Below are 26,741 nucleotides of genomic sequence, written 5' to 3'. Positions count from 1 at the left end.
ATCGACTGGCGGGAAGATATTAAATCTTTTTTTTGGCGATAAATGCGTCTTAAGCTGCCGTACAAACGTTAACATACCCAGAAAGAGCGAAGGAATCAAATTTTACTCAGAAAATTGATTACATGGAGTTATCCTCGGGGTCTCTTTAATTTGTGGATGTTTTCCTGACGACGTTGTTACCTACCTCGGATAAGTTAACTTCGCGACCCCTATGCTGCAAAAGTATGAAGCTGTCGCGATTCTTAAACTTGCTGCCTTCTCATTAATTGAGTCTTCGCAAAAATAAGAGAGTCCTCTTCAAAATTCGCCGTCCTCTTTCATAGTTCGTTTGGTTTGGTTTATGGGGTTTTACGTCCCAAAGCGACTAAGGCTATGAGAGACGACCATTACGCTATGGCGTACATCTATGAATCACATTCCAATGTGCTCTCTACCTTTATCTGTATATTTTTTTTCTAATGGCCCGCCTCCCATTTTTTTTTTTTTTACACTGTCAACTTGCAAATTTATAAACCGTTTATCCAAATAGGAATCGGTCGCTTACTAGCCCACAGCTTTGATAGTCCCGCTTAGTGATAAACCCTACTCGAGCAACGCTGTTTGCATTCAGAGTGCGAGCCGTCTACACTAAAAGAAAAAGGTAGGCCACTCGACATTTACGCTACGATGGCATTAGAGCCAGTCAACGCAAACTCTTCCACTAGTCTGGGATGAGAACCTCCACTTAGCCCGTGTATTGGCTAAACTGGGCCTCAATCCAATAATCACGAGGCGCAGTTCGTGCTGCACCATGTGCATTGCCAACAGGACATTCTAGGTCCCTAATGCCTACTTCTCCGAATTACTAGCAGTGGACGCAAACAGGCACATCGTAGATAAAAGAAGCAGCGTACTCCAAGAAATGGGGCCCTCTGATGGAGCTCTCCGACGGCACAGTTACGAAATCTAGAGTGGTGAAATCTGTGCGAGACTGAATCAGGGCAAATGCTGAAAAAGAAAACCAAAAGGCTTGAGATGCAGGCGAAGGAGGACTATATATAGTTAGGCGTCTTCCCTTTTTGAATTTCTAGTTTCTCCTTAGTATGTATTCTAAGACGGAACCAAACGTTTCGTAACCCGCAGTGTTTCATGGTTCAGAAGCCGGACTAACAAACCTGTTCGTTTGTTAAGTTCGAGTCATGATCGACGGACAGCCCGTGCAGTGGTCAGTCACTTAAGGCAACGAAGCTCTAGCCAAGGCTTTAGCCACTCTGTAGTCGATCGTTAGAACAAACTCTTCTATCCATCCTGGCTAAGTTACGCAAGGCTTCAGACGACGCAGCCATATTCGTTCAGCAGGGTCTGTGCCCCTACATGAACGGTCACTAAAAAGCTTCGTTGTAAACTGTCATATCGCCGAAGCGATATGGGCGATAGTGCCTGCGGTACAAGCATTCACACTGCTAAAACTGAAGGCACAGCGCACGAAGGACAGGACTAAGGTAGGGACAAACACAGCGCTGGTTTTACCTTAGTCCTGTCCTTCGTGCGCTGTGCCTTCAGTTTTAACAATGTACCGACTAGCCCAAACGAATACCTTAGTGCAATTCACATTGCTTCGACGGCGCTGAGATGTCTTCGAGCTTTTGGACATAAACGTACAACTCTATCAGTCCCAAGATGGGAAGAGCATTAGTCTGAAAAATGCCAAGCGTTCACGCGCATATTCACATTTTTTTAATTTAATTTATTTATTCAATACTAACAGCCGCCTTTTGGTAGCCAAGGCAGGAGTGGTACAGGGATGCATCGCTGCATATTGCGACGCAACAAAGAACCGAACACAGAATGAGCATGAACAAACACACTGCGTTTCTAAAAAAAGAAGAAAGGTTCAAAATGAAGAACCCTCTCTTAAGAACACGAAAACTGGCAAGCACGACTTAAAAAGTGCGCGCTACACTTCGCCCGCGATGCTGTATGAAGCTGCAAGAAGCCTTACAGAGCCAGCAGTAATCTCTGTTTCAAGGTTGTGCAATTCTCCTGGTGCAATGCCGCGTGGACCAAAAAACAACGTGATCGTAAACAGCGCCTTTGGGAGCTGTGAAGATCGCTGCCGTCGGGAAAATAAAACCGCAAATATTAATGTTCTTCGGCGTCAAAATTCGCCGTCATCCTCCTCAAATTCAATGTACACAGCTCGGTAAGCATGCAATCTTCACTTCTCCTCCTCATTTGATCGTTATTTTCGTTATTGAACATGACTTTTCTCAACGTCTACAAGAGCGGGAACTGTGGGCTTTCTGGATTCTAGCTCCTTTAATGTTTTCTTGTCTTCTTTTTCTTTTTCAAGTTTTGCACCGCACGACTTCAAGACGTTTTTCTACAAACGCAAAATTGCATCGCGCGCACCTCGCAATCAATTCCCGGTTTTAGCTGACAGGCTCATCGCATCTTTTCAGATTTCATGGCCGCCTTTCTTTTGCTAAACTGAGGCACTGTCTGTTATTTAAACTAACATTTTTGAATATGAACTACAACCTTAATTACTTACTGGACAGAGTTTTGCATCTGCGAATGACACTAGTTAATAACGCTACCCTGTCAAGCCACTACGCAATTTCTTCCACCAGTTTAATCGCCAACTATAGCAAAATCAAAAGAAAAATAACCTCCTTCTATGATTTTTCAGCCTTACGAATTGGCCATAACGGCGTGAAACTTGGCTGATGAATGAATGAATGAATGAATGAATGAATGAATGAATGAATGAATGAATGAATGAATGAATGAATGAATGAATGAATGAATGAATGAATGAATGAATGAATGAATGAATTCGTACTCACCGCATGTCATGCTGTCAGATTCATGCAGCTCGGCCTGGCCATGTATCGTTTTGCCATCTTCGTCCACGCAGACACACCTGTTTTAGGAAACGAGAATAACCCATAAGGAGAACGTGTATGCATGCGAGAATTTTAGTCAAGAAATTACATGAACGCCTACAGGTGCAAGAAACGGCCGGATGCAGAGAAATGCTGCAAAATCTCAAGCAAACCACATTTAAAGCGACCGTTTCTTCTTTATAACAGTTGGTTTGCAGTTATAGTAGGATTTATATTATTCATAAATTTAATATTTTACTACCAGGCTTTCAATTTTACGCAAGTGTCCACGTATGTCCCAATGTTTTTGTCACATTAACTACTTTCCTTTACCTTTTTTTTATATGTGCTCTAGATTTACTTAAGTGCTCCTGTATATGTTCACTACACGCATATTGCAACGCTTCCGTAAGCACCGCGTTTGAATATCACAAATTCGTTTATTTACTTATTTTACTTCTTTGTTTATTTCAGAAACGGGGGATGTTGATCAATGTAGGCAGGAATAAGTGTAGGTATCTCTCAAAACTGCTTCTCCATCTGTGCTGCCGAAGTGACAGGGTGGGCTCATTTCTGTAGTCGGCGCGTCACTGCCATTTAAATATACGTCCGGTCACGCGGAAGCTGTAAAATACTGATATAACAGCCAGAACTTCAGCTAAATAGATTTTGAAGCCGATGGCGTTCACTGTCTTTAATGAAAGGATGATGACCGGGCTCTCCATACCCGAAGAGTGTAAAGTGCCGAAATGAAAAACTAAATAAAGAAACGAGCGTAAGAACGCGTGGCAGCTACTGCCACAAATTTAGCAGCGAGGAAAGCCAACCTAAATTATAGAAAGAAGCTGAACAGAATTAGGCTCTCCCCCCCCCCCCCCCCCCCAACCTCCCCAGCTGCTCCCGTATACAATACTAGAGCATTACCTTTCATAATCAGCCTGACTACGCCCAGTGCAAGGCAAAGGCGCAAAGGCTGCGGACTCCCATGTCTCTCCAATTATCCATGTTGTGGCGGTGCAGCGATGGTAGAGGAAGAGTATCCGCCTCGCATGTAAGAGTACCGGGGTTCGAATCCCGTTACCGCGCAATCCTCTATCGGACTAAAAATGGCTGAGGCTTAACTTGGTTAAGCCTGGAGAATGCGAAGCATCATTGTGTCGCGTAATTTGGAGGCGCACAACCACAGCGACGGCGCGAGGTGGGCCCCCGTTTCTCCACTGTCGTGACGTCATCGTGTCACGTGGTGTGACGTCATGTATCACGTGACTTGGAGGCGCACAACCACAGCGACGGCGCGAGGTGGGCCCCCGTTTCTCCACTGTCGTGACGCCATCGTGTCACGTGGTGTGACGTCATGTATCACGTGATTTGGAGGCGCACAACCACGGTGAAGGACTGAAGTGGTAGCTAAAGTAGTATGCTTCGCAGAAAAAAAGGAACTCCGCATGTCGATTGAATTGCATAACAAACATAGAGGACTATGGTGCAGCCTGATCTCGGCGACCAGAACTGAGAGCGCACTCCCTCACAAGAACAGGATTAGGCCAGCTTGGTGTAGTACTTGGCTACAAGCTCCTATATAGCATTGCATTTACCTCTGCCTTTTTGCCACCCAATCCCAACACTTCCCCAACCCTGCCCTCTCATTCTGGCGTACCTGGCTGACGTCACCCCAACGGGAAAAGCTTTGGTGCGGAAAGCTCTGGCTTTCTTGGATGCTTGATACGCAACCAGAATAAATTGGTTCCTTCTCCTCATCTTTTTTTCAACAGTGGCCGCGGGGCTACATCTGTATATAGCGGCAGGGCAGGAAACGCCTGCCTTGGTACATCTGAATAATTCAGAATCTCGTGGCTTCAGCCCAAAAAAGGATAAGGAAATGAGGACGCCGTGACGCCTTGTAAGGAAAGCGCTATTGGCCAAGAATTGTTGAGAATTTGTTTCCAGGGGCAAATTCTGCAACTTTTTTTTTTCGCAATGCATTCTTCTCCCAATGAATCTTTTGTAGCTAGTACCTGCGATGGCATAGCTGTTTAACATAAAAAAAATGGAGGCTTATCAAGGTTAAGCCCAGTGGATGCGAAGCATGTTAAGCAGCTGCCTCAGTGTGGATGGGGCTAAGTAACGCAGACGTGGTTTTACGTTATTAACGTCCTTAGCGTTTGGAGGCAACTTGACCGCATACACGCCCGGCACAAAGACGCTGGCGCGGTTGCGGGCACAGACTGACGCGACGGCGGGCGCGCGCCGCTTCATCCCTGGCGTGACGTCACATATCACTTGAGGCAGCGATGGTGGCGCCGCCGCCGCGTCGCGCGCGACGGCGCGAACCGAAGCGTGGAGGCATGGAGGAAGGAAAAAAAAAAGAGGAGAGGCCCTTTCCACGCAGCACCCTGGGAGAAAAGTGTGGAGGAAATCACGTGGTTTTTTCTCGATTGGGAGGCCATCTTACTCCGGCAGCTTAGCAACGGCGTTGTAGTTGCTGTTTACAAACCGGGCGATAGCAGACGGCCGCGGCGTAGCATTTGAGGTGCGGCGTAGGCGTGCTTTCCTCAACTGCTCGAGTTTGTTTTTGATCGTGCTCACAGGCTGACGTTGGCGCCGTTCACTCATATCTCAGGTGGAATTCGCTGCAAAACTCTCGTTGTTGCGTGCATTGATTTCAACGTGCTCGGCGACCACGATCGCACGGGCATTTCGTCTACTGCGTCACTGCTCGGAGCCGTCGGGAGACCGCCGCTGCATTCGCGCTGTTCGTTCACCAGTGATTCAATACGGCGTGCGCTAGAGCGGTCGTCGGCGCATTGTGCGGACGTTTCGCGTCCTGTACGTGCAGTGTGTGTGTGCCATTCGCGCTTCCGTTTACATCGGCAGTGAAACCTCGTTGCTACCTATGCGTGTTCTTGCAACGCTCCAGCGATTGTCACTGACGTCGGTATAACTGTCATTTTCGTTTTTCGACGATTGCGCTTGTTTGAGCGGCGGGGACCATGACATGGGCGGAGAGCGATATTGTAAAGGAAGCGGCTGCGCTCGCTTTGCTCTTATGTCAGCATTCACATTTCTTACGAGCCACGCGGTCCCAACACGCCAGCACAGGACATTTAACGCTCCTGCTCAGCGACCACGAGGCGCCCCGCATCCTTTCTCCTACGAGCGTCCCCCTTGACAAGCCACGATGCTGCGCCGTACGGCAGCCGAGTTCTAAGCCGAGTTATATCTGAGTTACCCTACACTAGCCCAAAACGTTCTGTCACCCGTAACCCGCTTCCTAGTCTTGCACCCCCGCCTGCCTCTTCCGAGGAACAAAATCCGTTATCTTGTGATTAGCGGTTTCAGAGGGGCAGTGGTTGCCACCTTCCCCCAACACACGTGTCCGTCTTGTATACCAACATAAGAAGTGCAATCAGGAAAAGAACTGAACTTTCATCTCTTGTTGATTCATGCTCTGCTGATATCTTAGTACTAACCGAAACATGGCTTCATGGGCACATTCGTGACAGCGAAATCCTTGACTCACCTAACAAATTTCAATTTTATCGTTGTGATAGGAATGCAAGGCAAGGCGGTGGCGTCCTTATAGCCATTAACAAAAATTTCGAATCTTTCGCCCTTAATGTCACGACCGGATTAGAGATAATATGGGTATAGCTGAAACTAACGCACCGTCAATTCATTATAGGGGCTTGTTATCGCGCACCAAACGCATCGTCGACGTTTGTCTCTGAGCTTCATGACAGTATAAACATCGTAACTACACGATTTCCGACAACACCTATATTTTTACTGGGCGATTTTAATCTTCCTGGCATTGATTGGTCAGTGAGTATACTGCTTCTATTAATTCAACTTCCTCTACTTCCAAGGAATTCACAGATTTTTGTTCGTGCTTTAACCTCACGCAAATAGTTACACAACCTACCCGAATAACGGACACCACTGCTAATATATTAGATTTAGTCCTGTGCTCGAGCCCTGAATTATGTTCAGATATAATATACCTGCCAGGGCTGAGTGACCATCTTGCATTGAATTTTACTATTAACATACCCAAACAAAAGAGAGTAAAGACAACTAAAACACTGCGCAATTATCACCGTGCAGATTTTACCCAAATCAACAGTGAGTTAAGCCTATTTTTAACAAAGTTCCTAGAAGGCTTCGAGCAACGCTCTGTTGAAACGAACTGGACACACTTCAAGAATAAGGTTACCGAGCTTATCAATCGATTTATTCCCATCCGAAATATCTCATATAATCCAAAGGCGCCTTGGTATAACTCATACATTAGGCGCTTATCTAACCGGAAGAAGCGCTTATACCGGCTTGCTAACACCTCATGTAGTCAGTTTCGTTGGTCTTTATATCGTACTGCAAACGACGCTTATATTTCAGCAGTTAAAAATGCTAAAAAAATGTTTCTTGCAAAGACTTTACACGATATATTGATAGATAATCCTAAAAAGTTCTGGAAAGTTATCAATCCTACAGACCGGTCTAAAATTATTTTAACAAGCGCTAATGACGAACCTGTTCCTGACAATGAATGCTCCACTGTATAAATGATGTCTTCTCCAGTCACTTCACGAAATCCCTGCCAAACGACTTACCTTATTGTTGCGCCCATAATTATCTGCCAATGTATCCTGTTATCGTCAACCCGGATGGAATCGCCAAAATCATTGACGGCCTGAAACCATTTTCAGCCGCCGGCATCGACTGTATTAACTCAAAATTTCTGAAAAGCACTAAGATATATTCCTCCATTATTCTTTCTAAATTATTTCAGCAGTCTCTAGAAAATAGCGCGATGCCGGCCGACTGGAAGATAGGGAAGGTGATTCCAGTACATAAATCTGGTAACAAGCACTCACCTTACAACTACCGGCCTATTTCAATCACCAGCATCCCCTGTAAGATCCTAGAACACGTTCTTTTTTCACATATAGCAAATTTCTTAGAGTCAAACTCGTTTTTTCATCATGCACAACACGGTTTTCGTAAGTCATATTCATGTGAAACGCAACTTGTTCTCTTTACTCATAAATTGCATGCAATTCTTGATCATCGTTCCACTGCAGATTGCATATTTTTAGATTTCGCCAAGGCTTTTGATAAAGTTTGTCACCGGCTTTTGCTACTAAAACTGCGCATGATAGGGCTCGATACTGACGTACTAAAATGGCTAGAGTGCTTTTTAACAGACCGTCAGCAGTTTGTAGCAACTAATGGAACTAACTCACATTTACACCCCGTTCTTTCTGGCGTTCCTCAAGGTACCGTGCTTGGGCCCTTACTCTTCTTAATATTCATTAATGACCTGCCTGATTCTGTTACATCATCAATTCACTTATTTGCAGATGACTGCGTCCTTTTCCGTGAAATAATAACCGACGATGACGTACGCGCAATTCAAACTGACATTAACAACATCTCTTCTCGGTGCAAAGCATGGCAAATGACGCTAAACGTTAACAAGTGCAAATTCCTGCGCGTATCAAGATCATCTAGCAACTCACCTACGTATCACCTTAACAATGTAGCTCTCGAATCAGTAGCGTCATACAAGTACCTTGGCATTCATATCGCTTCTAACCTTAGCTGGAACAGTCATGTCGAATTCATTGTCAACAAAGCTAACCGCATGCTAGGCTACTTAAAACGGAACTTTCGCTCGGCCCCTTCTGGTACCAAGCTTCTCTTCTACAAAACGTTAGTTCGTTCGCAACTTGAATACGCATCTTCAGTTTGGGACCCGGGCACTACTGATCTCATTAACCAGCTAGAAATGATTCAAAATAATGCAGCTCGTTTCATCTTCTCTAATTATCACCGCACCGCTAGTGTATCCTCAATGAAATCTAATCTCAATCTGCTACCCCTCACATTTCGTCGAAAGCATGCACGGTTATGCCTCTTTCATAAGATATTTTACCATGATGACTTACACGATAAATTGCTCATTCCGCCTTCATATGTATCATCACGCATTGACCACGCTCACAAGGTTGGTATAAATTCATGCAACACTAAATGTTTCTCCGATTCTTTCATACCCCACACATCTAAAGACTGGAACCGCCTTCCCTCTTCCGTTGCAACAATTGAAAAATTTTGGTTATTTCAGTCTGCCGTGCGCAATATAGACCATGCGAGTTCTTCTTAACATTGTATAAAACCTACCTCTTTCCTGTGTGTTCATATATTATTTAATTTCACCACTGTGTACACTCAAACGATTTTCATTGTGTTATATTAAGTGTTATGGGACTTTGTTTAGATCATTTTTAACCAAAATTAACTGTCACTTACAGTATTACTTGTGTGTTTTTGTTGCTGTGCATATCTTTTGTTTGTTTATTGATTAAAACCCACTCCCCTCTGTAATGTTTATACCCTGAGGGTAACAATAAATAAATAAATAAGGAGAAGCATTTGCAAGCAACACGCCTGGACTTGTCACAAGAGGCCAGACAGCGAGGCGCCGTTTCCTTCTCTCCCGGACGCCAGCGCGCGCGGCAAGATTTGAAGTGGTTGGCCGCGCGGTCGCTGGTTGGTCCTTTCGGACTGCCGTCGAGTGCCGCCTTTGGATTGGCCACTTCGGAGGGGTCACCGTTCCTCAGGCTATAAAAGCCCCACCGCTGCAGCTTGGGAGGAGAGACGACCGAGAGGCGCCGACGATACGAGACGCGTCGGCGAGGCCCTCCCAACTCTGCAGATCCGCCGAACCTCCTACGTATCAATAATCCAGTTATCTCATTCTTGTATCCTTAAGTCTTAAATTAAACCTGTTTTCTTAATTCGAAAAGAATCCGGCCACTTCTTGCTAACACTTAGTATACAGAAACTTTGTTACATGCCCGTTTGAAGCGTGTAACGTTTGAAGCGTCTAGCGAGCTATTTGCCTCTGGGACGTGCCGGGCTCAAGTGTATTCGTTCATATTGTACCGTGCAACGCGAAATCGAACACCGGAGTACGAAAAACTGCGACGGTCCCTCAGTGGTTGTTGTTGTTGTTGTAGCCTACGACAGAATGGCACATACCGACTCTGGGGGATCGGCCAAGAATCGGGTGGTAAAGGTTGGTATTCACCTGTACGTAGTAAAGGCAAAAGGAAAGCACACGGGAGAGGAGCACCGAAGCTTATAATCTCCACCGTCAGAAAAAAAAAAACGTAGCCAAAAGTGGCGACGGGTACTGCATGTCAAGATGCGTCACCGCAGTAATTGAAAGCGAAGGTCACTTCCCGTACTTGCAGGAGTTGAGATAAGCATTTTTCCCGGCTGCAACTAATTGTGACCAGGGCCGAGCAGTTGGAGACGGCACGAATACGACGCAGTACGAAGCAGTACTGACACGGGTATTTCCGCTTTATTAACTTTTCCGCTGACGAACACCAGCATAGGGCACCCTAAACCGGCAAGCAGCCAAGCGCCACTCGCGCGGGGGCCTGCGCCCATGCGGTAGCACGCTCCTTCGTTGGCTTTGAAACGCGCGCGCAATCGGCGCGGCGGCGAAATGTAAACAGAAGCCCGCCGGAGTAAGATGGCGCCGAGCTTGTTTCCGGCTTCACAAAATGTCACGTGACGGCCTCTCCTCTTTTTTTCCTTCCTACATGCGTGGAGGCCTCCGCCGGGCGACGTCCGACGGCGCGATATGAGGCCCCATCTGCAGCCGGTGTGACGTCATCATGTGACGTCATCACGTGACGTCACATCATGTGATCTCACTTCAAGGTCAATGGTGGCCACCGCCGGGCGTCGCGCGAAGGCCCGAAACCTACGTTAATATGCTTCGCATAAAAGGTGTCAGTCGCTAGCTCCGGTACCAAAGGGTGGGCTTACTAGATACAAGAAAGCTAAAGAATGAAACACGAAAAAAAATCGTTATAGAACATGACCCCAGGCTTCTCTGCCAGCCTCTGTCTTAACGTTAGCGTTAATTTTAGCGTCAGCGTTACCGTTGATGTTGGTGTTCGTGCTGATGTCAGCTTTGGCGTTAGTGTTTTCAGGTTCTCACTCACACCTACCACGCTACTGCATTTAAGCCAGAAACACTACGTTCCCTTAAAAAGGGAAAGACAGCACCCTCACAAACAGCCATGAAAAAATTTTCGCCGGCTCCAAACGGGATCGTTTTTCTTCCGCTCGGAAGCAGGACACGAAAACGAACTCAAGCAAACACCTTGCCCCTTTCGAAGGTTGGCCCACGCTTGGGAAAACGTCGCCAGCCCAGCGTTGGCTTTGATCGATGGCCCGTCTCACCCGTAACGCGTGTAAGACCGCGCAGGGCCCCTGCCGCAAGCTGAAAAAGAGCGCGCGCCTCGCGAGGCACTCTGTGGAGTCCTGGACGCGGTAAAAGCGAGACGTGCCTTTCCTGGGCGCCTCTAATTGCTTCGAGGAACAAAAGCAGCGTTAGCTGGATGTACTATACATTACGTGCGTGATGAGTGCGCGCGTGTGCGAGATGGCTGGGCCAAGCCAAAGCCACCAAGCTGATATGTGAGGCATAGCGCCACCCATTTTCTCGCCGGTAATGGGCCTTGCGAGCGGCCACACTCACTCAAAACGGTGCACCGGGCCTGCGACGCGAGCCGCTGAAACGTTTAGAGGAAAGCTTGCGATTTCCATTAAAGGGCTCCTGTCTATAAAGGGTGCTTGTAGGCTAGGTTTCGCGCCGAACTTTCAGGGAATGACGGCTTATTGCACTGTTTCGCTTCATATAACTGCACAATGCACCACCTTTTTGTTTTTTGTGTGTTTGTTTTGCTCTAAGCTTCATGCCTGCGCGTCCATTGCTCAGGAATATAACGCCGCATGCTTCCAGAGAATATTTTTCATGAGCCACCTTTTCTGCCGTTCTGGATCTCCAGTTCTTTGGTAATATCACTGGAGCGCCGGCAGACGATTGCTCACTGTTCCATGTATGTAGGGCAGCAGTGGAGAAACCATAGAGTTTCTCAATAATACCTAGAGGGAAAATCGGCGCCGCCGTCTACGAGAGTTTCTTAAAGAGTGTTTCAACCGCAGGAATGCCGAGAAGACTAGCTCTCTCATTTGAATTGGCTAGTGTTGGGTTAAATAAGTGGATTCGACCTCTGAATCGGCAGCTTCGCCTTTGCGTGCAGATGAAATTAATTTCTACCATAAATTTAACACAAGTACTCACGCTGGTATGAAAACTTTCACAGTGTTTTTTTTTTTTTTTAGGTTTGCCGAGATACTAGTCGCACTGTTATGGCTCAATCCGCGTTTCATGCCCAGCAATAACCAAGGCAAATACGAAACCTCATCTTCCATGCGTTCCTGCGCATCTCCATTGTAGATGAAGTGCAGCGCCGCCTGTTTTTCCTCTAAGTAACACTGAGAAGCCCTATGGGAGAAACGGACGACAATGCGCGCATGCGCACAGGTCGCTTGCGCGTACTCTCGTCTGTTGCTCCGCTGCGGTCCTGCTTGGGGCGCTGAACGACCGTCTGGTCGACGCTGACGTGACATTAACGCAAAAATTGACGGAGACACTTAAGCCCCGCTTAAAAGGTATGACGCGATAGCGTAATGGCTTAATTCTCATTCATGCAGAAGGTCATTCTCTACTTTACATTCGTAGATCTCTGGGAGTCCTCTTAGCGCAGTGGTGCAGCGGTTAAGCGACGCGCCACTACCCTACGATGGCAGGTGCTCCCAGCGGTAGGCCTTCTGAGGCCCAGGTTGCTCTTTCCGAGCGACCATTCATGCATTTAACTGTCACCTGCCACGGTGGTCAGTTTGTTCTCTATCCGGTGGGCAGGTTGTGATGACGCTGCAGGTCACGTGACCTAGATGTCCCACCTGTCTCCTAGGTTGCTCTCAGGGCACCACCTGCCAGAGTCATGCTCGTGATTTTTCACTCACAACGCCGACACTGGATATTGAGGAGAACCGGGCCTTTAACGCTCTCGCGTTAAAATTGGACAGCAATATTTTGCGACCAACATGACTACCATGCGCAGACGAAACGCTTCACGCTAAGGAAAGAGGCACTGACTAAAGGCTTCAAGCCAGGTGGCATCATGCTCACTTGTGGCTTTTGCACTGCCGGGCAGCGTAGGCACCTCGGGCGTCGCACTCGGGTATCCAGGCTTCGTCGGCGATCAGCTTCCGCTGACGCAGCAGGAGGCGACGCTCCCGCTTCTCCGGGCAAAGCTCGAATGCCGAAGATGCTGCGAAACGCATCATTGCTCCACATGTTCGTAAGCGTGAACTGCTCTTTCCAACAGACGCTACGACATCCTTAGCCCGTTTTGCCTTAACCCATTTTAGTGAGGAGCTAGTGCGTACAACCTCCGTTACAAACACTGTATTCCTGTGGACGATCTGCCTACATTGTTAATAGCACACCTAAACACCCGACGACATGTAGGGAATATAAAAGACAAGCTCCTCTAGAGCAATAACCAAAGAACCCGCATTACAATGCTTAGAACGCGGCTTGGTCCTGAGTCGTTTGGTTAAAGTGTTTCTTTTACAGAGCTTCTGGGGATTATCGGCTGCGGTCGATCATCCAGCGACCGTAGACGTAGACGAACAAATACAGGAAAGTGCAGACCTAGTATTTGGCTTCAGACTCTGAACATATGAAACACTGTAAACGCTCTAAGCGCGCCTATATATGATTAAAAAGACCTAACGTGCGTGCAGTAGAGATCGCCGAGACGCAGCTATGACTCTAAATCAGAAATAACGCTTGTGGTCGAAGCACTAGCCAATCCCAATACAAAGTTGCACTCTCCGGCATTCCGTTGGTTGAAGCGCTCTTCAAGCAGCCCACATAAACGATGACACCTCTCTCCGTCAAGGCAATATTGAGGAACTCAATGGTTGCTTTCTCTTAGTTTTGAAACTCAACTCGTTATTCTTCATCAACCGCTTTACGTCTGCCGCTGAACAAAAGCCTGCATAAGAACCTTTTTCCGGCACTCATTGCGCAGAGCATCTATAACCGGCGAAGTGTCTAAGTTCCTCGTCAAATTATTTTATAACTATCCAGGCCAGAGTTTTCTTGCCTTCAGTTCGCGCTCGCTCAGTTTTTCAAAAAGCTACTCTGTTATGCGCGTGACGTACCCTGCTTATTACCATCCCTTTGCAGTATCTTTGATAAGGGGATGTCCCTCTTCTGCCAGCAGGAACATGTATGTGACCATTGTTTACGCTTCACCTGAATTCATACCTCTTGTTTATTATAACAGTTCGCAAACCAGCTCAAACGTACACCTACGCCAACAACATACCAATCTTTTTCTTTTGTTTTAAGCAGCATTTCACATTACTGCAGATCACTTTAGCCCGAAAGCATTCGTACACCAACAGTTACTAACACCCAGATTACTGAGTCCAGCTGATGAGTAGAAGGAAATTCGCCAATACGGCATGTTCTGCCCACAAGCATAAAAAAGTGACGTTTGCGCTACGTTTGCTGCAGGCGCTGCAGCTACGGCTAATTACCTCTCGCAAGGCAAGAAGATTGAATGCAACTGTTAATTGGCTCTGAAGGCGAACATTTATTACCGAGCAAAGCAATCAATTGTGCTTTCGTTTTGAGCGCCGCAATTAAAGCGTAATTAAAGCGGGACGGGTGCCCGAAAAACCTGGCCCCGAATACCGTGACGAAATGGAACACAGTAACGTTAGCATTTGTGGTAACATAACAAATGGCCTGGTGCGCTTCAAGTCAATGCGCCTGTTTTTTTTTTCCACAAAGGCCCGGTCGCCATTGTGGGCTCGTACAATTAGATGCCACAAGAAACAAAAGCACATACAGTGAAGAGATCGTTTTCAAGTTTTGTTATCTGCATCACAGTGGTGCCCATCATGCAGCATTGTCCTCAGCGTTGCTGTCCAATCACTCAGTGCGGTGCGAGCATGTACATGTTCCTCATATACCGGGTGTCCCAACTAAATGTAACCAAACTTTTAAAAAAGGCGAAGTGTCCTAGTCTAGTGAAACCAACTCAGGGTTGTTCACAGTCGTGTGGCCTAGTCTTGAGTATTTTTTTCGCTCTTCAAAGTTAATTAATTAGTTAGGTTTAATTAGCTAACTTTTTAATTATTAACTTCAGGAAGAAAGTGCCAATGCAAAAGTTTTAGATCACCTTGAAAAACCGCTAGTAGTGCTGTTTCCATCAAGTTACGATTTACGTAGCTTCATTTATTGGCCTTAAAAGAAAGTTGTCACGTGACCAGCTTCTCGCTCACTTCTCTGCCCCAATGTGCACCCAAAGTCTCATCGAGGAGAGGACTTCAGAAAAAATGGATTTTATTCTTTAAGGCGCGTCTTAGGACGTTGAAGTGGCACAGTTGTCATGTGGAAGCTTTTTCTTATTGTGCGGGTTATGGTTAAAGGCCGGTAAAAAAACTACTTTACGCAAATATTAATTTGCTGCAAATGTCTCAGTAAGCTGTTTCTCAAAGCGATCTAAAACTTTTCCATTGACACTTTGTTCCTCAAGTCAATAATTAAAAAGTTAGTTAATTAAGCTTGACTAATTAGTCAACCTTGAAGAACGAAAAAAAATACCGCAGACTAGGCCACGCGACTCTAAACAACCCTCATTCGGTTTCAGGCGGCTAGGACACCCCGTGTTTTTTAAATGTTTGGTTACATTTAGCTGGGACACCTGGTATATCTTTCTTTCTTCAGGAGCAGCGTCAATATCAGGTTTGCAGGTACACTTACAAGTCATTCATTGAATCTGCCTTTCAGAACAGTTTAGCTGGCCACAGTTTTCCACCAAGCCTTCTTATATATTTGTATCTCATGTATCGTTGATTAGGAAGTTATATTCACGTGTCAGTGACGTTCCTTAAAATTGAATCAAGAGCTTGAACACCCTAAATATGACTAGCATGCGGTCGGTTTCCAAGGGATATTCACGGCACAGCAGCCGATACGCTTTGAGCTGTCACTGCACTTCCCTCTACGAGCCGCTGGAGGCACAAAAAAAGATACCCTTCAAAATAATCGCAGTCGGTTTAACCCAAGCCGGTGAAGTCAGTTTTCATAACACTTCATGGTGACCACATTTTATAATCTAAAGTAAACACCCTGGGAACAAAACGAGACTAGACTCTATGTTACAGCTTGGTTTTTTATCGAGATGTTAGCGCGGAAGATGGTTGAGAACTCTAAACTTTATTTATACACGAAGATTTGATCCGCGCTTGCAGACAGCTGTAGTAACAGGGGACTATGTCTGTACAAAGACATGTTCTTACAAAGTTTTTGAACATTATCAGCTCTTCGTTATAATTTAGAGTTATTTCAACGTGCTTTATCCAAGAGAAGGCAAGCTTAGCAGGGGGTGGCGGAAAGTTAGGTGGGCGGATGCGATTACAAAGTCTGCGGGGATAGGGTGGCCGCTACTGGCAAAGGACAGGGTTAATTGGAGAGACATGGGAGAAGCCTTTGCCCTGCAGTGGGCGTAGTCAAACTGATGCTGATGATGATGGTGGTGATGATGCTGTATCCTGCATTCTTTTCTTAGTAGAGCTCAGGAATGAAGTAAGCGGTATATGCAAAACATAACTGTCTTCGCAGCACACTCCTTGACGGCATAACTAGAGGAACTAACAGCAGCATAAGCGGCTCCAAGAGCTGTGTGTTTCGAACATGCACGCGCTTCACGCAAAAATTATGGCCGTTGCTGTAGAGTCGTTTGGTTCCTGTGATTTAAAATGGACTTCTACCAACGCTAATTAGCACATCGATGCGTAGGACACAGCCGCCGACTAACTCAGCGAAGCTAAATGTGCATAATCTCTACAGATTTCAGTGATAAGACCGGTACGTACGTAGTAGTAGTAAGAAGATGAGGCGCAAAGGCGTTGAGGTTAACCGGCAAGTACGTAGTTGCGGAAAAGTCAAAGCAGCTAACAGGCACACACAAAGCAGCAATCGTCACTGCACAGACGCTAAAACATCGCCTTCAGTTTGACAGATTTTGCTGCTGCTCGTCCAACTACTTGTCAGAGTTGCTCCTAGCCCAGCGTTTGGCCTGATCGTGTGTCTGCATGGCGTTGCGTATATTCGGCTTCTGTTCCGGCGTCGTAATTTCGTCTAGTCTCGAAGACGCAAATACCTCAGCTCGATATCACAAATTGCCTTAAGATTGATTTTCGCTTTGTCTTCTAGCACCTACTAATAGGGCGTTCGAAACAATTTGCTCTACTTTCTTCTATCTGCGTAGAGCAGCGCTTAGGAACGATACCACAAAGCGTTGTTTTCATCGCAGCATAGATTATTATGTGGAGGTGCACGCTTTACAGGCGCATTTGCAGGAGAGCGCCAGCAACCAATCTTCGTTTTTTGGCGTAGAGGCCAGGCCAAATGTACAGATGGAAAGGAAAACGCGTCAGTTGGATAGATAAAAACGGCTTTAAAGTAGTTGTAAACACCAACACACCTTCGGTCGTTCAAATGTTCGATTACCTCGACAAATCATCAATGTCGCAGAAGCAACCCACTCGGATTTTAAATTTTTGAGCAGCTTTCCGTCGGAAATAAGCTTCGATGAAACCGCGACTTTTCTTTGTTACGGCATGTGTGGACAAAATGAGCTCGGCCGCAACCAGCACACGCTCATTTCTTTCTCACAGCCTTTTCTCTTATCCCTCCTCCTCCTCCTCCTGATCTCTTTCTGATGACAAGATATCAAGTTTCTCCGACCTGGGAAGCGGTAACCTTCGTGATGTTTACTGCACTAGTGGGATAAACAAGCCCTTGGCGTTGTGCAGGAAACGAAATCAACCTGAACAAAACAAACGACTTGTGCGTCTGCAGTGGTGTTTCCCCGCGTGATGTGTTCTGCAAGTAGATGCTGTTTTCTCGGCATTCATTATCAAGTTTCGAGACGACATGTCGTAAACATTCAAACACTGCTGTACAGTTGTCTCTACCTTTTTGCACCCGAAGAAAGCCATAACAATTGCATCTTAGTGGTAGCAGCTGAAAAAGCAAAACTCTCAGCCTAAAATGCCAGCATACCTGCCTTTTGGGTGCATCCCTACTGATCAACCGGCCTAAGTCTTCTCATTCGTAGGCCTGTCGCCTGTCAACAAATACCAATCGGTACAGCGTGCGGTGCGAGCCGCATCAGTGGCAATGACGCGGCCACGCATTTTGATGCGATAGTATTAGAAGCCCCAGGGGACCAAAATAGGTCACTGGTCATAAAAATCTCACATTGGCTTTAAGGAAGTGACACCATCAGACAGTAGCATTCCCTCTGGCTGGAGGGAGGTGACGTCACCAAACCGGAAGTGATGTCACTTCTGATAAAATGCATCATAAAGGGCAATATGCATAAAAGGCATACTGGCAATCTGGTAGCATTTCCAATAAATAATGGAATAAGGTATATCTGTGAATTTTTCAACCAATCTTGACCCACTGACACATTAGTGTGGTGCTACAGCAGACGCCTAAGGCTGCAAGATGAAAGTTCTGCTTAGTAAAGCTGAAGTTCCTTTTAGAATTAGATAAAACTCAAGGATTCAAATGTATCAATTTTTCTGGTAAAGCACGCCGTTTTTAATTTTTGTTTATGCTATAGCATTTGAAACGGTGACGTAATCGCCGATTAAAGCCACGACGATATGCAGGCTTCTTCTCACAGCATTGCGCTCTACGGAGAAGCTTGATGAAGTCATCCGAGGGAACAGTTGCCGCTGCATTCGCCCATGCACTGCCGGTCCTTTTTTGCTCGACATTTTTTTTTTTTTTCCGCGACGAGGATTTTAATGCTCTTTAATGCTATCGCATTAAAATTGCCGGCAGTCGACCCTAGAAGTCATGTTGAAAATGTGGCGACTGTAGCTTTCTTTTCTAAAAACCACCCTTAGAACGAATAAGCACAGAAAAGGCTGTTAAAGGTGAAAGCAAATTTTAGTGCCATGGTTGCGCCATGGCCGGATATTTCCCATTGGCTGGGGGTGCCTGCGAATTTTTTCTTCCACTTTCCATTCTTCTTCCCTCCACATTTCTTTCTCTGCATTCGCTCCTGTAAATGTTTTAATTCAGCCGGTGCACCCCTCTCCACGCACTAACTCACGCCCTCTAGCGCTTTGGTGGCAGAAATGCTTTGCTATCAGAAGTGGCTGCTATACGTGCATATCAGCACACTATCGTGGGAAGGACAGAATCACGCGCACGCGTAGAGGGGAAGACTTGATTTACTGCCTGTCCCTAGAGCACTAGGGAACGATGGTGTCACTATATATCTCCGCGAAGTGCAGTATTTCTTCTCAGAGTTTACGACCACAGCATAATAAGGCGAACAGCGAGTACTTCAACACAGGTTATGCGTCACAAACTTCCACTTGCGAGCAAACAAATGAATCCATTGCCATCAAATTCCGCAAGCCATTTCGCCACGAAAGGACTATAACTCTTGGGAACTCGCTGCATCGAGGCTATTTTGCAAGAACCGGAAGGCCCGATACTTAAGCGGAATGCGGGAGAAATGGCGTACTTCCCTTCCCTGAATAAACAGCAGGCTATAGGTCTTGTCCACAGCCGGAAAATGTGTCGAAAGAGGCAACAAAATGTCATCCATTCAACGCCTACTTAACAAGGCAACAATGTTTTGGAAAGAGCGACAAAATTCCATGTGACCTTTGATGAGATGTAAAAAAATAGTCCCCGTTCTCTGAATAGATATTTTCCTAGTATACTTAGTAGTCATGGGCAGAATAAGCTCATTGCTTTCGTGTGCGCGTGCGTGCCTGTGTCGGGCTGTCTATCTCTCTCTCTCTCTCTCTGCATGCGTGCGTGCGTGTTGCGTGCGTGCGTGCGTGCGTGCGTGCGTGCGTGCGTGCGTGCGTGCGTGCGTGCGTGCGTGCGTGCGTGCGTGCGTGCGTGGGGGGGGGGGGGGGGGGGGGCACATGTGTTTCCCGGGTTTGCAACGAACGAGCTCATCGCACGCCTCATGCGCTCAGTTTCAGTTTAGTGTGGAAAAATGCGCGCTGGATTTCCTGACGCTGCAGAAGTTTAGAGAACGTGTTTTTCATTTCAGTAACTGATTTGGCGGAGTTTTATCCGTGTCATAGAGCTCGCCTTTGGTACTCACCAGTATACAGTGCTAATTAAAAGGTTAAATACAAAAATTTAGTTCATTAGCTACCTAACAAGGATGACTTATTTTAACTGATGACCGCCGCAGCTGAGTTTTTTCCTGGAGGAGATTTTCTTTTTATTTCTAACTCCTTGTATTTAAGAAATTTTCAGTGGCCGCTGAAACTCCCCGTATAACACATTTATTATTGGTAGAGCAATCCGCTGTGTATTTGGGACTCACTATAGGTGCGAATCTCAGTAACGGTACCGGCCCTCTAGTTCTCAAATGGGTACAAGCATATATGCTTTGACTTACCAGAGATGAAAAGCTTGTAAAAGTGCCGAACCTGCAATCTTCCGCTCAACATTCATAGAATGCTATGTTTTAGACACTGAGGACCTCTCATGATTATCCGGACTTGTCCAGATACCAGCACAAGTAAGGTCTATAGCTCACAAAAATCCCATCTAGTATTCTTAGCACGATGTTTGGACAAGGTATGATGTATGGACTTTGTTGTATAATGAATAGATGATGGCTAGTACGCGGCTGTCAGGGGCGCAGCGACGAAGGACTACGTGGACCCTCCACGACGCACAGCGGTGCAGGGTTAAGATAAGCGGTTCAGATAAGCGCCCTCACTTTCCTCGTTGTCCCGCTGCACCAATTTCGTGGCCGCTATTTCGTCAGTATTAAAGATCAATTGGCTGAAGACGACTCTGTGCCCCCAGCAAGGTACACGTAAACTCTCGTGCTTAGAATGCTTTTTTTTAAAGCACGCATTATCACGTCCAGCCGAACCAAATATTTAAAGATTATCGATGATTCACAGCCGCCTACACAGTCCATCCGCAATGTATCTGCAGTGCGGGCTTTTATGCGTGAGAAGGCTGCCGTCAACAAATAGTTCTGCATCAAAAAAAAAAAAAAAAGTAAGGTCCCTTACACAGCCCGCACCTAGAACGAGCATGCGCCGACTCTTTTTCTTTTTCTTTCTATTTGCTTCCCTTGAATCCGAGTGGTGGGCGCGTATCCTATCTTCGGCTATTACGCAAACCCCTCAACCACGCAGTGTGAGCTCAGGCTGCGAGTGCAAGCGAAGTCACGGCGACGGTGCAAACCTTTCTTGGAAAACGTGACTGGAAGAGTAAAGAAGCCGCGCCCTGGTCACACGTGAAAAAAGTGTGGTTCTTCTTTCTTCTGCAACTTCTTTCCTGGGAAACTTCGCAAGAAGAAGCCAGACGGCGAGAGAAAAGCGGCATAAACTAAGAGAGGAAGAGGCAGCGAGCACATGAAAGGAAAAACGAGATTTCGTTTGATTTTGCTGGGGCTTCCGAGGATCGCAGTGGCGCCGGGCACTAAGATTACTCATGCCTGTGCACAAGAAAGGCACCACTGGTCGGTTCATTCATTCATTCATTCATTCATTCATTCATTCATTCATTCATTCATTCATTCATTCATTCATTCATTCATTCATTCATTCATTCGTTCGTTCGTTCGTTCGTTCGTTCGTTCATTCATTCATTCATTCATTCATTCATTCATTCGGTCACTCACTCATTCATTTATTTATTTATTCATTCATTCATTCATTCGCTCATTCACTAACTCGTTCGTTCATTCATTCATTCATTCATTCATTCATTCATTCATTCAGTCAGTCAGTCAGTCAGTCAGTCAGTCAGTCAGTCAGCCAGTCAGTCAGTCAGTCATTCACTCACTCACTCATTCACTCATTCACTCACTCGTTCACTCCCTCACTCAATAGCTTACTCAAACACTCACTCACTCATCCTCTCACTCGCTCGCGCACCTTTTTATCACAACTTCTCGCAGATGGAAGTTGATTCCCTCTTTCCATGTTTCTAATTTTCGAAGGCTGACGGTTTCTTCACAACGCCATCTCAGATGGAGAAGTCAGTGGGGAAACGAAAGGCCGAGGGGGCACTCCACACGCGAGCAAAAGTAAGAGGCCTTGAATCCGATTTTCGAGTACATCTTCGCCCAGTGCAATGCTGTTAATGTTTTGCTGTTCTGTATGACGCACTCAGCTTTCTTGATACAGCCCCAAACAACACAAAGCAAAAATGTGTTTGTCAGTGACAGCCAACGCACTTTAAACAGACGAAAGGATCGACGGATGTTTTAATCTTCTCGCGAGTACACATGTGTTTATTGGGGCAAGACGGTCCGTCAAAGCCTCAGTGAGAGCATTGCACTTAACTTCCCAGTGCTGGATAAGCCCTTTTAAAGTTGTGGTACACGTACTCACCTCTAAGGTTGCGCTGGTCGCAGAAAGTTTTATATTTTTCTTTTATTTTATGTACAAGAGTGTCTTTCTCGAATTTCTTGCACGACTTTCGTACATGAACCTCGCACACGAACTTTTAATGTAACGAACTTCGCTGCCTTTCTTTCCAGAATTTGCACTTTCCTAGCAGTCTCGTGAAATTCCGTCACTGCAAGAGCCAGTCTTCAAGTGGCAATATCTTTCTTTTTCAAGACTGGCATCAGTCGAAAAGTTAAATGAGGCGGGGTATCCTTTTGCTTAATCGGTTATGTTAGCTAACTTGCAGCAAGTCGTCACAATGACCACTTCTGTTTTTAAGTTGCACGAATGTTAGGTTATCACCTGGAAGGGAACTAAATCTATTCTGTGTCATCACGACACAATAACTGACAAAATTAATGAGTGGAGCAACAAGAAAAATTACCCGATCTAGGCTAGCTATAATTAATTATTTCTAGTGAGGTTTAGTGCGGTACTTTTCGCTTATTGAAGTTAAAATGCTCATTTGAAATTTTTAACGCGATAGCGTCAAAGGAAACGTTACCCACAAAATCTGGCAGCGAAAAATCACTAGCATGACTCTGGCAGATGTTGCTCGGAGAACAACCTAGGAGACAGGTGGGCCACATAGGTCACGTGACTTTGTGGCGTCATCACAACCTGCCCGCCGGATAGGGAGCAAACAGCTTTGTGCTTACAACCACAAAGGCGAGAATTTGTGATCATAAGCCCTGTTTATAATCAGCTAAAAAATTGTGACTGACTTGAAGACGCTATCGTTGTGACGCAATAAGTACCCACTGCCATTTCTTGCGCGAGTGTGAAAAGTATATTATAGACTTGAATCTAGAGACTTCACGACGACTTGAGTCCCCCGCGAAACCTGAGCAAGACACGAAGCTGATCGTATGTTCTAGCTATAAACTCAGACTAAAACATAAATACAGCACGCTCCGCCTCAAAGTCAGCAATGCCGGTGTATGTAGCTCACGCGAGTGAGCGCTGCACAGACCTGTGTGTCAGATCAGAGGTGCCCGATTTAGTTCTGCCTTTCAGCCATCCGGTTTCCATAGCCATTGTGGGGTCAGACCACGACAGCGAAGCCCAGAGGTTGACTCTGCCCCGGACGCCGAGGTCAGGAGGATTATCCGGGCTCATATCTCAGGATAAGAGCGAGGACCACCGCCCGCGACCGCTACAGATGGGATACGCGACCGGAGTGCTCATCGCGACCGGCTCTCGCTGCTAAGGCACTAGAGCACCGTCCTTTCTCGGGATTGGGAAGCTGGGATAAGGGCAAGGCGCAGATGCAGGTGCCGTGGAATAGAAAAGAAGAGAGGCATTAGTAGGCCGCGAGTGATACAGAGAAGCTAAGCGACGCTTTTGTCCGGACAAAGGGTCGATTTCGTACAACGGTCGTAAAAGGAACACGGGAATAAAAGAACATGCGGCAGTGCCATTTCTCGGACAGGTCACGCCCTTACTTGCAAAAGGAGAGCCTCGTACGAAGAATGCTTGCTCTGCTGAAGACGTGATCGACTCTGCCGATCCTCCTTGCATTGTGGTCACGCGGAGAGCGAAGAACTTCTGCTGCAAAGTGCATGAAGTTCGCCGCAAAAAGAGAACGCGAATGTGAACGACCTCGTAGTCACTCTTTGCAATTCTATTGTGAAAGACCTTTGAAAGGGTACAGTGGAACGTATGGCTGTCTGTATGGCCTTTTCGTGTCATTATTCTATACACTAGCCAGTCTATCAGTTCTTTATTTGTTCGCTTGTTTTTAACGCGGCTGCTCTCGTACCATTATCGGCCATTTTCATGGACATCTCGACAAAAACTGTCTATTCCCTGAGGAAGACGACAGGCAGAAGGTTGTAAATGTTTAAGAAAAAAAAAAAAAAAAGGAAAAAGTAAGTGGATGCTCTGATGTTCCGTGTGAAATAAAACATGATATGCCAGGAACTGAAAGTTTCTTCGTTCATCTTGTTCCTTCTTCATCTTTCACTCCGGTTGACTGAGTGTTCTAGTGTTAAGTTTCTCTAATTTTTCTCTGCAGTTCCATATCATGTGAATGATGTCGGATACTTCTCCACATGCGGTACAGGTTGATTTTTCTTCACGTTTCTCGGGCCAGATTTTGCAGTACTTGGCTAGGCTTTCGAAAGGTCCTAGTCTGGATGTTCCTACACTCTAATGCCTCCTGTCTGCTGAGTTACTTTTGTGGTTCTGCTTATCGATTCCTTCCTAATTTGAAGTTTTCCAGTAGCTAACTGGCCCACATGGGTCACTCTGAGCCGCGCAAACTGCACTCCAGAGCCCGAGAGGCAGCCCAGACTATTGGCATCGTGGACTAAGGACGACCAACCGCGCATTTCCGGAAACCTAATAAAGTTCTCATTCATTAATTCATTCATTAATTCATTCATTCATTCATTCATTCATTCATTCATTCACTCATTCATTCATTCATTCATTCATTCATTCATTCATTCATTCATTCATTCATTCATTCATCTTCTCCTCCTCAAGTTTAGTGTGTCAGCTCTTATTGCTGTCTCCTGTTTCGCGCCGTCGTCTTCGTCGTTCTCCGCAGAGCCACCTGCCACTTTCCACCTGCCTCGATTGGCAGGTGGAAAGTGGAGAGAGTTAAATACCCCTTTCCATTTTTAGAGAAAAGAAGGGAGATGTAAAAGAGGAGAGGGAAGATGGAGAGAGAATGGGAGGCGACGGGTGGTCTACAGTAGGACCTGTTAGATTGATATCGCAGGGAGTCGCTGATGCAAGGGGATTAGTGACGGTTTAAACGACGACACTGACTGCAGGGCCTCCTTTGAGGAGCATCTGCCGCTTCGTTCTCTTGAGTTGTACCCGACTATAGTGAGTTGAGCATCCGTCCCGACAGCGGGAGGTAGTTGGATCTATATTCACCAAAACGCACTGCAGAATATCACTGCAGTCCTGGGCAAGCCAGGATTTGCCTCCAGCTGTCTAACTTCTCCAGGGACAAAAAAAAAATATTTCCTGTCGCACCAAGCTAGAGCTCAAACATTCGTATTGCACATTCGTAACCATCGAGCAATATTTATTTGCTCTTTCTTCCTTCTCTTTCTTTTCCTGTCATTCTTTTTTCTTTTCTTCTTTTTGCTCTTCTTTATCTTTTTTTCTCCTTCGCTCCTTTCCCTTTTTTTCTGTTCGCTACTTTTCTCTTTCCCTTTTTCGCTCTTCTTCTTTTTTTTATTCTTTCTCTTCCTTTCGTTCATCTTCGACTACACCTGTCGCGAAACTCTTACCGTAAGTCCCTACATAGGCCGCTAGGTACGTCTGTCCGAAGTAGCGGCAGGTTCGTAGCGCGTCGGCTATTTTCTTCCCAACTTGCTATCTGTCAAAATCCGGCACTCTAATTAGTCCAAAGCTAGAAGGTTGCTTCACTATCCCGACATTTACGACATTCGGGTGAATTATTCAGGCCCAGTCAACATATGAAAGAAAGCCTTTAGGGCGCTAGTGTCACTTGACTGTCCAGCTCAATAGGCAGCGACATTATTTGCCAACGTCCAACTACTTGGCGGAGATAATTTCCTAACTGGTAATATTAAAGAGCTCCTCTGCTGTGATCCCGCGAACGCGCATTGCAATCTGTCGGCGTTTGCAGTTTCTCGTTTTATTGCTGCAACTAATGAAAGAACGCTGGGTAGCGGATCAGTGGTTGTGACCACTGTGTGAACTCTGCTGGACTGCTTACGCCCGACAAAATCCACGAGCTCTCTACGGGCAGCGATGGCTGCTCCAGAGAGCTTGCCAGGCCGCCACTGCCACTCGTGTATTGGACTGAGGACTGCGCTGGAGAACTGATGACACTTTGTATCTTTTTCAATAAAGCTGTTTCCTCCTCCTCGCCACACTGTCTAAACTGTTTCGGTGTCACAGGAGAGTGAAAGCCCGACGTCACGCCCCTATCGAGAAGACGAGGAAGCGGTGATTGGGGGTATTCGCTGATGTTTTTGAAAGCCTGCGCATGTTATAATTTCTAGCTACAAGAGCACTGCGACAATGTAAAGACGTAAGCGCAACAACATAGCAGGCTGCAGACAACTGCAACGCTCGTCCGTATAGTTTACTCTGTTTCCCAGTTTCCTAGAGCTGCTCCCCGTTTTTTCATTGAATTAACGATATCTTAGCTGAAATCAAGAAGAGAAAATATACATGGGCAGGGCATGTAATGATGATGCTGAAACAGTGCTTGAGACATTGTCATACTGGTCTATGACATGTCACAAATCTGACCAGAAGAAGCTGAAAAGTAGATTTGCAAGAAAAATTAATCGCTGTTGACTTTATTTAGCCAGTATTTGACGACGTCTTGACGCGTTTCGACAATTGAGTTTCATTACAAATGTCTGTTCGTCGCCTTTAGTCAAAGGGCTGTTACGCTACCGTGTTTACCAAGTGGCCACGAAGCTTGGCTCTAGCGACTCGAAAGAAAAACAA

General features: G+C 46.1%; 1 protein-coding gene across 2 annotated transcripts in view; it reads right to left on the bottom strand.

The window, feature by feature from the left end:
- Positions 1-26,741, bottom strand: part of LOC149340761 (thyroglobulin-like) — a 95,495-nt gene that overhangs the window by 61,631 nt on the left and 7,123 nt on the right. For both annotated transcript variants that reach the window (XM_089549611.1, XM_089549612.1), the window contains exons 3-4: positions 12,928-13,069; positions 2,829-2,905 (exon numbers count right to left, since the gene is read on the bottom strand). In XM_089549611.1, the coding sequence (XP_089405737.1) occupies positions 2,829-2,905; positions 12,928-13,069 (219 nt within the window). The remainder of the gene's footprint in view (positions 1-2,828; positions 2,906-12,927; positions 13,070-26,741) is intronic.

This window comes from Amblyomma mixtum, chromosome 6 (genome assembly GCF_055824585.1).
Source record: "Amblyomma mixtum isolate Tamu chromosome 6, ASM5582458v1, whole genome shotgun sequence".
Taxonomy (NCBI): domain Eukaryota; kingdom Metazoa; phylum Arthropoda; class Arachnida; order Ixodida; family Ixodidae; genus Amblyomma; species Amblyomma mixtum.
This window is presented reverse-complemented; position numbering and strand designations above follow the sequence as displayed.